At 30.9% G+C, this 14,474-nt stretch overlaps 1 protein-coding gene across 6 annotated transcripts in view; it reads right to left on the minus strand.

The window, feature by feature from the left end:
- Nucleotides 1-1,321: 1,321 nt before the first annotated feature.
- LOC108764600 (nuclear receptor coactivator 3) overlaps nt 1,322-14,474 on the minus strand; it is a 151,306-nt gene continuing 138,153 nt past the window's right edge. For 4 of the 6 annotated variants that reach the window (XM_018512911.1, XM_018512915.1, XM_018512910.1 and 1 more), the window contains 4 exons: nt 13,654-13,965; nt 7,126-7,308; nt 5,684-5,754; nt 1,322-1,780 (listed from right to left, as the gene is read on the minus strand). In XM_018512911.1, the coding sequence (XP_018368413.1) occupies nt 1,709-1,780; nt 5,684-5,754; nt 7,126-7,308; nt 13,654-13,965 (638 nt within the window). In that variant the 3' untranslated portion in view covers nt 1,322-1,708. The remainder of the gene's footprint in view (nt 1,781-5,683; nt 5,755-7,125; nt 7,309-13,653; nt 13,966-14,474) is intronic. The other 2 variants (XM_018512914.1, XM_018512913.1) reach the window with 2 other exon arrangements.

Raw genomic sequence — 14,474 nt, forward strand, 5'->3', positions numbered from 1 at the left:
GTCATTTAGAAGTAATTTAGTGTGCATCTAAGACCCAAAAGAGAATCATTACCGAGCTATGCAAAATAGAAGATCGATTTCCCTCTTTTTTTCTTTCTTTCTCCATCTCGCATGTATAGATATATAAATATACGTCAATTTATATATCGATTATACATAAATAATGTCCGCATCTATTATTTATATATAACGCGTACATAAACCCACTATACATATATATATACATATACATTTATACAATATATTTATATTTATATTTATATAAAGGTACTCTTACTATTGAATAGAAATATGAATATTCCAAGTGTTCAATAATATCAATATTGATATATATAATAAAATAATATAATTATTCTTATTATTATAATAATATAGCAATTGCAACAAGAATATTGGTAATAGTGATAATAATAATGTCGATGATGATAATAATAATAATATTAATAATATAATAAAATAAAATAAAATAATTAATAGTTATTACAATATAATAATATTACAATATAATATTATAATCATATTAACAACAACAAGTATTCTTTGTCACATTTTGGTTGCAGATTCTTACAATCACAAATATATTATCCATAAATGTAATAGTCGAAAAAGGATGTTAAATTAAGAAGAATACGTGAATAGAGTGCTCTATTTCTTTCTTTTTTTCATCTGTGTATAGAATAATTAAATCCTATAAATAGTATCTATGTTCAACAGCCAGTGGTATAGTAAAGTATACCTTTTTTTGAGGTACCTATATATAGTTTCCTCTCCTTTTTTTTCCCGCTCTTGTGATATACCAAATACAATACTGACGGAGAACGCGATACACACGCACACGCGCAAGCATTAACACATACATACACATACATACACACAGGTATCGACAGGTAAAATGCGGATGTGGGTTCATCGTATGCTTGTGATCGTCACAGCGTAATATACGATACGACATAAATCTTCGGTCATCCGAAGCCGAGACGAGAGCTTGAGAGAAAGACTCTTTCCTCAACAAACAAAACAAAAAAAGGAAAAAACATAAAAAGCGACGGGAACGAACGCCGCGAATCGATTCTCTCCGTGCCGCGATACGACGCGACCTCGATACTCCTGGCGAATCGCATGCTCAGCCAGGAAATCTTCACACAGCCAAACAAAAACTAAAACTTTTGGTCCTTCAAGTTCGAAAAGTAAAAAAGAAAGGGAATAGGTCCCGCCGTTTCCCCCTTTTTCTATCTCTCTTTTTCTTTCTATTTCTATCTTTCTATTTCTCTTTTTTTCCCTATCTCTATCTTTACATCTCTCATTTTCTCTCTATATCTATCTTTCTATTTCTCACACTTCTCTTCTCTTCTCTCTCTCTCTCTCTCTCTCTCTCTCTCTCTCTCTCGCTCTCGCTCGTCCTTTTTTCCTCAGCTGATCGACGGGCAACATTCTAGAGAGCACCGCGCGCTAGTTTTGCATTGTATTTGGTGATACGTATATGAATACTGACTCCGTGTGTGACGTTACATATAATACAATAGTATCCATTACGTATAAGTGTATATGCATTTTATAACACTTTCTCACACATTTTCTCCTCTTTTTTTCGCACTCTTGCTCTCTTCCGCGTTTTATATACGTCCTATATATCTCCGTTCCGCTCTCTGCATACTCAAAAATATATTACATATAACTCTTTACTGCATGACGGGATAGTGGCCTGCAGTCACTCGGACTGCAGTAGCTTCTGCAGCAATGATGATTTCGTCGGATCACCTCGTGCCTCCTCCATAGTAATCTGAAATCAAAAGGCGTTCTTAGAACTGCTTTCGCTATTTCTGATATAAAGATTTCGAAACCGATCGCGAAGAGTATATACTTATAGAGTAACAAAACAGTTGCAAATATTACAAGATATTAAAAATGGTTTTTTTGGCATTAAGATTTAAATCTCTGGCATCAAAGTACCTTTGACTTTGGTATTTAAAAAAAAAATTATAAGCTTAATTAAATGATAAAATAATATAAATCGGGTATTATGGGACCAGAAATTGTTTAATAAAATTGAATCCGTCGAAATTAAGGATCTACGATACAGGAAATTTGTGAAATTAAGATTTAAAAAAACGAAGAATTTACAATAATGTTATGCGGAATAATATAGATTCACAATGATGCTTTTGTAATTAAGGATTTATGACACTAAGTCCGTATCAAAAATGTGTGAATTTAGGAATATGTGCGTATAAGAATCAGCAAAACTAATTATTTAAAATAATCTTTAAAACCAAAGATCCGTAAAACCAAGAGTTTACAGTATAAAAATTGAAAATCGAGAAATCAAGAATTTGCATCAAAAGATTTAAGATTTTAAGGATTCGTGAAATTAAGGTTCCCTACAAATCCAATATGTGTGAAACAAAGGATCAAAGGGCTCAATAAGGAATAATGTCTCTACAGTGAACATTTCTCCGACAATCGGTTTGAAATCACTTTGATGACTGACAATCTATTGCAATATTTCCATCGTATAAGATTCGAATATTAATCTCAAATATTTTCAAGTAGCAGAGCATTAATGGTACAGCCGTGTCTCGTATATTTAGTATTCGCATATACATGTTTATGGAATAATTGTTCAGAATTTGGTAAGATGGAAAGAATTCACCTATTTGAAATTCAGTCTTTATTATTCAGATGTGTGAATCCTTTCAATAGTTATGTCCAAACAATGATTCGCCCTAATAAACTTAAAGAACAGAAATCTGAAGCCACATAGCAACTACACATCCAATATCTCAATGCAGAACAATGATCGCTACTGTAAAATCTTTCAAACGAAATATATGTACTCCGCCTTTAATTGCCAATTGAATATTTTTTACTTCACGATCGGCAGAAGCATAACACAAAAGACTTTCTCGCTTTTACTAAATAGATTCAGTAACAATTATTGTATTCTTTAACTTTTGTTTAATTATTTCTAATTAATACTTAAAATAAAAATTTGCAACTCATATATTAATGATAGATATTATTTTTAGATACATTATCATCTAGATTGAAATAAAGTTTTTTTTTATTTGGTACGTGATTAATGCAAGTATTTGACACATAAATGACATGAAGCTACCGCTGCCAAAAAATATTCATTTTGTAATTTATTTTATAAGCAAGTATTGCGATAAATTACATATACGACACATCCTGTATGTTAAAAACAAATTGATCCTAAATTAATGAATTAATCGCATTCCAGTCGAGTTTTCTTACAGATAACTATGATACGTTCGATATAAAGAACATACATTAGAAAATCGTATATAGATTTAAATTTAGAATGTCTTTCTAAACCCTCCTGTTTGTAGCATTAGCGGATTTCCTCATGCAATAAGAATAATCGTTTTCGGAAAAAAAAAAGAAATGAAGAACTACGCGTAGATATCTAGTTGGCTCACTGTGAAAAAGCATTACTAGACGTACGTTATACAATACAACAAATGGTAGTATGATTACTGATTACTCCGAATGAGCTGAAGCTTACAACACCATCACCCTGTAGATACGAAAGGAAATACTTTTGCTTGACATCCCTTACATAGGCACTCAATATGAGAATGAGTGCATTGCGCTGAAATCTTTAAAAATATCGAAAAAAAAATTATGCGCGATGCACAGGGGAAAAATCCCACTTATTCCTTAAACATGAAGAATTGCTCTCCATTTTTAATTATTTATTTTTTTCGGATAAATTAAGTTGAAAAAATTCTATTTAATAATAATGGTAAAAAAGAACATTAATTATAAAAATAATTTCTGTATGTGTGTGAGCTATGAAGATAAAATGAATCAACAAAGTTATATTTTATGTTTCCAAAACTATTTATATATATATATAATACGAAATGAATATTTCATTGCACTATTTTAAAATAGTGAGAAATATTTAACTTATAGATAATCCATTTTTTTATATATTCCAATTCTTAAAATTCTTAATTAGATAATATCACTTTTCTTATTTTCTTTTTAGTACCCAAAGAATTTCAGAGTGTTGTTAAAAAAAACAAAGTCTACTTAAAATTAATTCATAAAAAAAAAAACTATCTCATATACTTACATACACATACACAACTTTCTTCCCATTTTTAATGTTGTTTCCAAAACTATAATTTACTATTCGAAAGTTTGAGGAAAATAAATTTTATGCAATAAAAAAATTTATATTGAGAAAATTAAACTTTAAATTCCATATATCAAATCCTGAGCTTCATCTATACCATCTAATGATCCCGGATAATTTTTATAAGATTGCATGTTTTCATATTTCTTTAACATTCAGAGTTCAATTAATTATTTTCATGTCATAAAAAAATATCACGAAATTAGCGAAAACTTTTTTTTATTAAATTTTTTATTAAATTTCATTAAATTTAATTTTACGCTGGCGTCGTATCAGTCATACGCTTGCGTGAATGACACAAATTTAAAAGAAGTTACTCGCAGTTAATGCAGCCGAAGAACTACAATTAGTCCTAGCACAAAATATATGCAACTCGTAAATGCGCGCTACATTATACAGACAATAGAGGCAATTAACCATGTTTAGCTAATGCACCTCGATAAAGTCCGAACAAGAATCTATTTAGCGAGATAACAAAATCAGCTTGTTTAATATTAAACACAGCGTTTCTCATTGACACTGAGTGTAAAACTTAAACGTTTTCATCGATATTTTATGCATTATTACAATGCATATTTCTTAATTGAAAAAATATAAAAACTTTTAATGTTTTGTTAACGAAATATAAATATTAATTAAATTTTCGGGGTATTAGCTATTAATTACTTTATATTCTATTATTTGTAAAAAAAATTTTTTTGTAACATTACTTTCTGTAAAATAAATATTATAAAATTTTTATTTATAAAGATATATACTTCACTATATTTTATAGATTAAGACAATTTCGTGATTAATTATAACTTCAAAGATCTGTTATCAAACAAATCAAAATAATAATTAAATTCTGATAATTTTATTTTTTATAACATATTTTAAACTCGTACATTAAACAAAAAAAATATATAATAATACTTACTATGTGTAAAAAATATAAGAAATAAAATTAAAAAGTATAAATATAAGTAGAAATAATAATTAAAGACTTATTTTTATTTTCCCTTTTTGGTTAAACTAAAAATAAAATAGAAATAAATAGTAGTAAAAAGAAAAAGAAGTAGGAATAAAAAAATTCTACAACTATAAAGCCAATCCCTAATTTAAAAGAGTAGAAATTCATCAAATAAATGCTATCTTTCTCAAGTCTTCTTCAATCAACTATAATTTTCAGGGCACGTTTCTACTTTAGCATACACAAGAGTTGAATCTCCAACTATACGGCTATTGCGGAAAATTCGAAAGAATTATCATCACGTGCGAGTACTGTAACGACAATGCCGAGACAATAATCGTCGAACGATGACTTCGCATGCATTTGTAGAGCGATGTAAATTTAAAAAAAGTAAGTAACCCCATACAAGTTTTACGCTCAGTGCGCAAATAGAGAGAGATCATTAAACATGTTTCGTGCACAATCAGTTCTGAAGCCAAGCGTATAGAGGGAAGACATAGCATAACAAAATCAAATTTAAAAAAATATGTAAAAGTAATTATATATTGTCGGAATGGGGTTCTTACCCTGGAGGACGAGGGGGCACTTCCGGCGCTCCCCCAGATCTTGGCGGGGCCATCACTAACCACAGCCTCACCTAGTTAGGACATCGTAACAGTAGGCGTTACCACAATCTTTGTAAAACTAAAGTATTATGCCTCTTTTTATACAAGAAGCGGGAGATTACGTATAGCGATCGCGCGTGCTTCAGCCTGTACATCAATACAGATTCGTACGAATCTCGATCGACCGAGGACTCGCTTTTGTCTCTCTCGTAAAAGATTTCAGAAATTATACAAATAGCTTAACGTTCATTCCAATCAAACATGACGAGAAATCCACATTCAATATTTTTTTCTTTTTTTTTATAATGTATTATAATATTATAATGTAAAAAATAAAATTTACTCGTAACATTTTCTGCATTCGAAACTACCTTGGAAGAGCTTGGGTTTTCGTTATGTATATTTGAAATTTCTTATGTAGATTTCACGGAGAAACACACGGGGCCTCAGGAGATGCATTGTAAATCAGTGTAATTAGTTGTAACAGTAATCGCGTGCGATGACGAATCTAGAAAAATGTGCGTGATCTACGAGGGGAAACTATAATGCTTGTAATACTTTTTCACAGTACTCGCTCATGAAACGTCATATGAAAAATTAATATGTGGGGACCGGAATTAACATTGGGATTGTATGAATAAAGTCTGAGAAAATTCGAAGGAGGAAAAGCAATGCCTCTCTATATAGAAATGCAGACAAAAATCAAACTTATTAAATTCAAATTATCTTCGTACGATCGATTTTGATTCGTGTATGCTGAAAGCATACCACAAAATCTTGTATTTTGAAATTAAATAACTTCATGTATACCTCACACTTACTTTATCTTCAATAAATACGTAATTTACAGATAGTAATAAAATGTCTATGGATGCGTTCAGAGTTACACATGAAGTGCATGATGCATCATTTGTCCTTATTGCTCATCAAATAATAAAGAAAGATAAAGCGATGCATCATGCGTTTCATGCGTAATTCGGAATACACCCTATATATAATATACTCGTATATTAACTTATATAACCGATCTATCAAAAGCGCGGTGCTAAACCGATAAGATATACGTAGCGTAAAATTCTTTATTTGATTCAATTACTCTGCATTCCAGTTCTGGGCAATGCACAATTATCATTGCGTTAAAATAAAAAAAGTAGAGAAATTAATATTATAAGAAAACGTAGTTTTACTGATAAGGGACCTGTTATAATAAAGAGAAAAAGAATCGAATCGTTCCGAACAATTCCGAACGGTTCCGAACAGTTGTGATAGATCCCTTGTGACATCCCCAGTTTTGCTGTGTGAGCATACTTGTAGCTGATCATTTACCGAGTAACCGCCTCTGTGATTTCGAAATTCGAAGTTCGAAAAGCAGCAACGAAGATTCTACAACCCAGTGCACATACCTGCAGAAGGAATCTCGAATGTCAGACCAAGTGCTTCAAGATCGTCCTGAGAAACTTGACCAGAAAGATTATTCTGTAGGTTGTTGGGCACTCTCTGTTGCTGCTGCTGCTGTTGCTGTTGCGTTCGCGCGCCAACAATCGCCCTTAATTCTTGCCGCACAAATTCCGAGGTGCTGGCGTTACCTATAACAAGAATAATTTTTATGAAAAAAAACGTTCCCGCAACGTGTGCTGTATTTCCTTTGTACGTCACAGTTTTAATTTTCCAATTGGTACGGTATTCGTGTACATGTATGTGCATGTGTGGTTTTAATTTATTATGTATAATGCAGAATACTGCACTTGTGACACAAAGGTTCTGCAACAATATTTTGACGAATAAAAGTTAAAATACATCTTGATATGAATCCAATTCGATTAAAAGCATACATAATTCTGTTTGTTCTGCAATAAGATATAAAAAATGCTTTATAGGTGTACTTTCTCTCTATTACGCGTTAGTCGCCAATACTAAATATTTTGATAATTAATTCCAGTATTTCACAATGTTTTAAAAATGTAAAAAGTGAAAACGACGATAATTTAAAAGTATGTGCATCTGTTCTTTATCGTTCAAAGGATTCAAACAACAAATAGTTATGCACAGCTTGTAAATTATGTCACATACATGGTAAAAAATAATCACTAATAAGAAATAATACTCAAATACTCAAAAATTTTTACAGCCAATAAATAGAAAAGAAATGATTTTTGCATCGTTCTATAGTTTTCTTCTATTTATTTTTCTTTTAAACTTAATGCATAGTTTCCGTTTTATTCGTAGAAAGTGCTATATTTAAGTTCATTAATTATATGAAAGAATATAAAACTTTTTATTTTAATCTTTGATTTATCATATGAGGATATCTGAAAAATTTGAAAGTTTAAGTAAGATTGGAATACGGAACTTTTGGCATCTTCTTTAGATTATTTATTTTATTACTTATATTACGGTTTGGACATTTGTTCCGGGTACCTTTGTAAAGTCTTATGTCCATGATGCTAGAAACCTTCTAAATTTTAAATAGAAGAATAAACAATCTAAATATCGTGACATTTTCATTAGTTTCTAAATACCTCATATAAGAGAGATTATATTAGCAATTTTTATTGAAGAATAGTGAAGGAGATTGTTCTATTAGCAATTTTTATTGTAAAATAGTGAAGGTAGTGTACTACCTAAAGAGGGAGATGGTAACTTTTTCACATTCTTCTTAGTAAAGAGATGTGAAAGTCATCACCCTTCCTCAGGTATACATTGTATGGGTTCCTTTTGTTCTCAGGTTTAAAATGGCATTGAAAAGAAACTTTCCGAGAAAAAGCACGTAAAAGATATTAGGCTGTTTTAAAAGAAGAGTCTAGAAATCGTTTCTGTCTAAAGCTTTAGGTCCGAAATTTCGGATGAAGAAAGAATTGACCAATCGCATTGGTCATGTGAAAAAATGTCCAAATATGATTTGTTAATTCTTTTTTGTCCAAAATCTCGGACCGAATTTTAGCACCATGGACACAATAAGGCTTTACAGAGGTACCCGGAACAAATGTCCAAACCGTAAACCATAAAATAAACGGTCTAAAGAAGTCCGGCCAAAAATTCCATATTCCAATCTTACTTAAAACTTTCAAATTTTTCAGATATCTTCATATAATAAATCAAAAATTAGAAAGTTTTATATTCTTTCATATAATTAACGAACTTAAAAAATTGTATTGATCTGTCAAGAGAAAGTACACGACAAGTCCGAGCTATTTTATCCATTTGCTTATTACAAAATTTCAATTTTTTATAAAATAAGTGGTGCATACGATGACAGATTGATGGGGTTGATAGAAAAAAATGCGCAAAATATATAAAAATATTAATCACGAAAGCTCGATGCACTGTACACAGAGGCTTCATTGTTAGTAAATGTTTCCATAGCACGTAGAGATAAGCGGTGTCTGAGTTTATCTTTTTACAATGTGATGTTATATTACATAGATGAACACAAGATGTGTGATCCCCCCTCCCCGAGAGATGAGAGAATGATTAAGACATAATAAATCCGATGTCACATTTGCCACTTTCAGCGCTCTGCCGCGCTCACGCGAAGCAGAATATTGCGTTTTTCATATGAAATATTCAACTTCCTGGAAATATCTTATTAGTAACATTCCTAAAATTTTAATGCAAGCTTATGCTATGATATTTTTAATTATGATAACTATTTTGTGTACCACAAAAATGTGTACACTCGAACTATCTTAATCTCGATCTTCCCCTATCATCGAAACTAACACACTTCTCTTATAATGTCCTCCCACTATTTCGCATTTACCACTCATACATAAAATGAAAATGGCAAATGAGATTAGGAGACACGCATAGAACGTGGCTGCAGCGTCGGTCAGCCGAAACTCCGAGTACAACAGCAGTAATCTTACCTTTAAAGGGAACCCTAAACTGAAGACTACAATAGCATCGCTGTTTTACCGATAATATGACACATCGACATATCTTTACACACTATTACATCAATATCGCACGCACATATACATAAATTTTGATAGAACGATATCATATAGAATTAAATGTCTAAGTCAAATTCCAAGAACTCGACGTTGTTTCTTCATTCTACTAGTTTGTAAGCTTCAATTTCGAAAGTACAGTTTGCAGAATTTTTATATTAAGTAAATGTTGTTTCGACTTATAACAACTCTAGATGTCATTTGGGACCAAAAAATGATAAAAAAAGATCTTAAGTTTAAAATTTTGTGTCTCAACATAAAATTCACGTTACAGGCACGTATTAGTGCTATACTTCAATTTTAAAGAATTACCAAATAATAAAATATCTATAAAAGTAAGTAATATAATATGTAATACCGTTCTATGAAAATTATTGCGTTTAATCGGTAAAACAGACGATTTTAGAATCTCCTTAAATTAGCTTCGGTTATTAGAGCAACTTAATGATTCGCTACGCTGAACAAGTCCATTTTCATTCTACGCATATTGGAATATGAGAACAGAAGGGAAAGTTGAGAGCAGAGAATTTGCTTGATCCCAGTGAGTTGAAATTAACGAATTCGGTTAGACGTGCTAGTGTGCACTGGTGCATATAAAAGTCGTTGCATACTGATCTAATCTAAATGTAAAAGTGTAATGCAAATATCTCGAAAGATAAAATAGTTCACCAATAATTTACCAAACAGCACAATGAAATATACTAGGGATATTTCGGTTTAATATACATATAATAAACGCACATCTTTACGTCGATTTGTGTACGACGGCTTTAATTTGCACTAATGCGCATTGCCAACCAAATTCGCTGTGAGAGAATTATACATTTCTTAATTTTTATATAATATATAATTATAATATGATATAATATAGTACAATTCTGTTGACATCTTTGATATTATCAACATAAAGATGTCTGCAGTTATGCACAAATAAAGTTAAATTAAAGGCTATGATACGGAAAAAAAAAACGTAAGACAGTAAGATGTAAGTAGTAAGCGAATCGATCAATCAAAATAGAGACATAAAGTAACAATGTAAGCAGTATCAAATCCAAAAGGTTAATTTGCTTACTGCTCACGCCTCATTGCTTATGTTTTTTGTGTACCATAGTTTTGATATAGTAACGATATTCATAACGTTGAGTTACCTTTCTAATAATCATAATAAGCTAACTCAACGTTTTAACGCCGTTAATTGCAATGCTTTTATCTAATCAAGGAATTAAAAAGGAATAATAAAATTTTGTTTGTCAAAATTTTCTGGTTTTTTTGAATTACAAAGTAAACAATAAATTCTTCTATGAGCAATACATATCATAAAACGCTCAAAATGTCACAGATATAAAATTTTGGCACAAAATGACAAGATGGACAAAATGGCATCGTTATCGTTACACGATTTACAATTAGATAAACGATATAATACCGTAATGTTGTCCTAATCATAACACATATTCGTAAATGGTGCAGGTAGGTAGTAATGATATCAAATTACGTATTTTGTGAGTTATGATACAGATGCTTGGATGTTTACATAATGTGCAGTAATATATATGTGGTACAAGTATAAATAAATCTATTTTAGGATATGTACGAATTTTTCTTAAATTAAATAAGCTATTTTCTACGTTAGAACTGTCTAATTTGAAATCACGCGAGTGTAAGTTGCAAACAAGAAACAAGGTAAAGCAAGAGAAAGAAATGCAGGTGAAGTGATCTCATAAACACAGAAAATTAGATAGTTAAAATCTTCTATATTATTATGGAATCACAATTTATCAGGGATGGGAGTACCGCAAATATAGGTGACTTGGAACAGTGTAGGTAACTTGGGACAGCATGTATTTTTGTTAAATTTAATAGTAGTATCTCTATCCATGAGTCTCTAAAGAAAGTTTAAAATTTAAACTTTCTTTAATGACGCATGGTAAAAGTTACTTTTTCAATAACTGTAACTATAACGAATTACTTTTCAGAATCAATAACTTGTAACAATAATTGATTACTTTTTGAGAGAAAAAAACTGTAACTGTAATTAATTACTTTTACAAAGTAACTTCCCATCCCTGCAATTTGTCAACTTGGATGATTCATTTCGATTTCCATCGGTCGCATGTTCTTTCGACTTTTTATAACATAATTTCAAAATCAGAAGTTTGTTTTAATTTTTTATACTTTAAAACATGTATGTAACCTGGAAAGAAAAAATGAAACATTCCATAAGGTTCCAAAAAATTCCTATAATAATCACAAAAACGTTAACTTATGACTTATAAAGGAACACAACCAAGTGAATCTCTCCGATTTAAATGAGCTTTTAGTATGTTGTTCTATGAACAAAAATAGGAAATACATATTTTTTTATACGTGCCGAGTCGTATGTTAAGGGAGTGAAATCCTTCCTTGAAAAAAATCGGTTTTTTTTTCTTTCAGATTGAATATCGTCGAAATTGTAAGAGATAGAAAAAAATTTTCAGAATGAAAATTGAATGGCTTCAAGAGTACATTAGAACTGTAATAAAAAAAAAATTTTTTTAAATTATTTATTTATAATAAAAATTATTTATTTATAAAGAAAAAAATTTTTTATTGTAGTTCAAAGTACTCTTAATGCCATTCAATTTTCATTCTGCAAATTTTTTGCTATCCCTTACAATTTCGACGATATTCAATCTGAAAGGAAAAAACCGATTTTTTTCAAGGAAGGATGTTACCCCCTTAACATGCGACTCAGCACGTATAAAAAAATACGTGTCTCCTATCTTTGTCCATAAAACAACATACTAAAAATTCATTTAAATCGGAGAGATTAACTTGGTTGTGTTCCCTTGTTAGTTCTTCTAATACTACGATCTACGATCAAAAAATAAAAGAACTAAATTTAATGTAACAGTACAAATTAGTGATACTACAATATACTAAGAATCAATTTAATACAACAAAGAATTTTCTATGTTCATAACGTGCGATTACAGCCTTCTCAACCTTATGAAATCGTGTTCATATATCACAGTGCACATCGACATAAATAATTTGTCTGCGAGATAGCGACATAAATGATAAATTATTATCAGCTTACTTACATTCAGCATTATAATAATAGTTACACTTGATGGAATTACAATTACATTTAAAAAAAGCGTCATGCAACATTTAAAATATATTCTTACACTTATAAAAATGATTCCCGCAAATAAGAAATGAAGTATGATTTTGACGATAATATCTAACAAATGTACGATATGGAAAGATTTCTAAATCCTTTGGATTTAGAAAAACTGTTTAATATTATTTTAAAAAATATTAAATAATATTAAATTACGTAACTTACACAATCTATTATACGTAATATTATAATACTACATTCTACAATTGTACAGATATAAAAATTATATAATTACATTTGTAAAATTAAATTTAAATTTAGATTTTTCCAGCTCTTTAGAAATCTGATATAAAAAGCAGAATAAATTAACTACTAACATTAACCTTTGAGGATAGAATTTCAAGTATTCCTCTTTCTTATCTCAAACAATATACGAAGTAGATTAACTAGTTCTTTCACTATATTGTAAAGCATATTAAAAAGTATTTTTGAAGCATATCGAATAATGAAAAGATGGACTAATATCCGATGTACTTACGTAATCGTAAACATCTCGATGAATGAACTATTAAAAAAAATGAAAAAGGAAAAGATAGAGAAAGAGACATTTACATGTTTCCGCACCCAATACATGCTTTACATCCACTAAAACTGCTGCTGCTGCTGGCAAGGATGATTATGATGATAATGATGATTCCGATTATAATTACGTTTAAAGTTGCGGAGGAATGATCGACGACACTTATCTTTTAACGAGAAACATGGAGTTACGAGCGAATTTGAGAGGTGACGACCTCGTGGTAGTGAATATTGCACATTGCAAAAAAAAAAAGGTGAATGGTCACATGACATTAAATAGTCTAATGTCTGCTCACCGATTTGGTGACTGACGTTATTAGCGGAAGGCAGTGACCTGGCATCTTGCGCTTCCCCGCCAGACGGATAGAGCGGTACTGACGACCGATCGTAACAGAACTGATTGTTCTGCATATCTGCCGTGTTGATAGTGTTGGCGTTGGTGTGTTGGTATAACATAGAGGTATGTTGTTGACTCGTAAAGTGTTGTGTATTGGTGGCGTTGTGTTGATTATGGGTAGGTGTTGCCGGGCAAGCAGAGTGTGAATGACTAGGTGAAAGAAGAGGTTCCTTACTCACTCCTCCGTAGTGTCTCGGCGACGCGATTCCACCTGCAACATCCAATCGTGTATAGTTGTGCTGTCCTTGGTTAGCCTTGCCGGACATTTAAACGCTTCTATTTCGCTTTCATGTACCATGCCAGCGTTCATCGTCATATAGCCACGTACATAATATCAAAATCGAAATCTATATATTAAATAAACTAATACATTAAGTCCCAGGAGACCTCTTTACACTTTTCCGTTTTATGTAAATCTGTCCAACTTGGGTTTAAAATTTTTAGGCCATAATTCAGAGCTGGGATTTAGTTACACATTTCGGCTCGATTTCGTTGGCGACGCCCACTGTTCCCCTCTTACCGTGCATTGCCTAATAACGAATCGTCGGATGCTTGTAAAACAACGCGCGTACCGCTTCATCTCAGAAGCGTTCCTACTATTAACTATACTATACGAATGAAACTGATAAATCTCCCTCAACTTAAATAATGAATTAAAACTTTCTTTTTAGAATAATTTTAAATTGATAATAGAAAATATTTTTATTATTAATATTAATA

Source organism: Trachymyrmex cornetzi, unplaced genomic scaffold (genome assembly GCF_001594075.2).
Source record: "Trachymyrmex cornetzi isolate Tcor2-1 unplaced genomic scaffold, Tcor1.1 scaffold44, whole genome shotgun sequence".
Classification (NCBI taxonomy): Eukaryota; Metazoa; Arthropoda; class Insecta; order Hymenoptera; family Formicidae; genus Trachymyrmex; species Trachymyrmex cornetzi.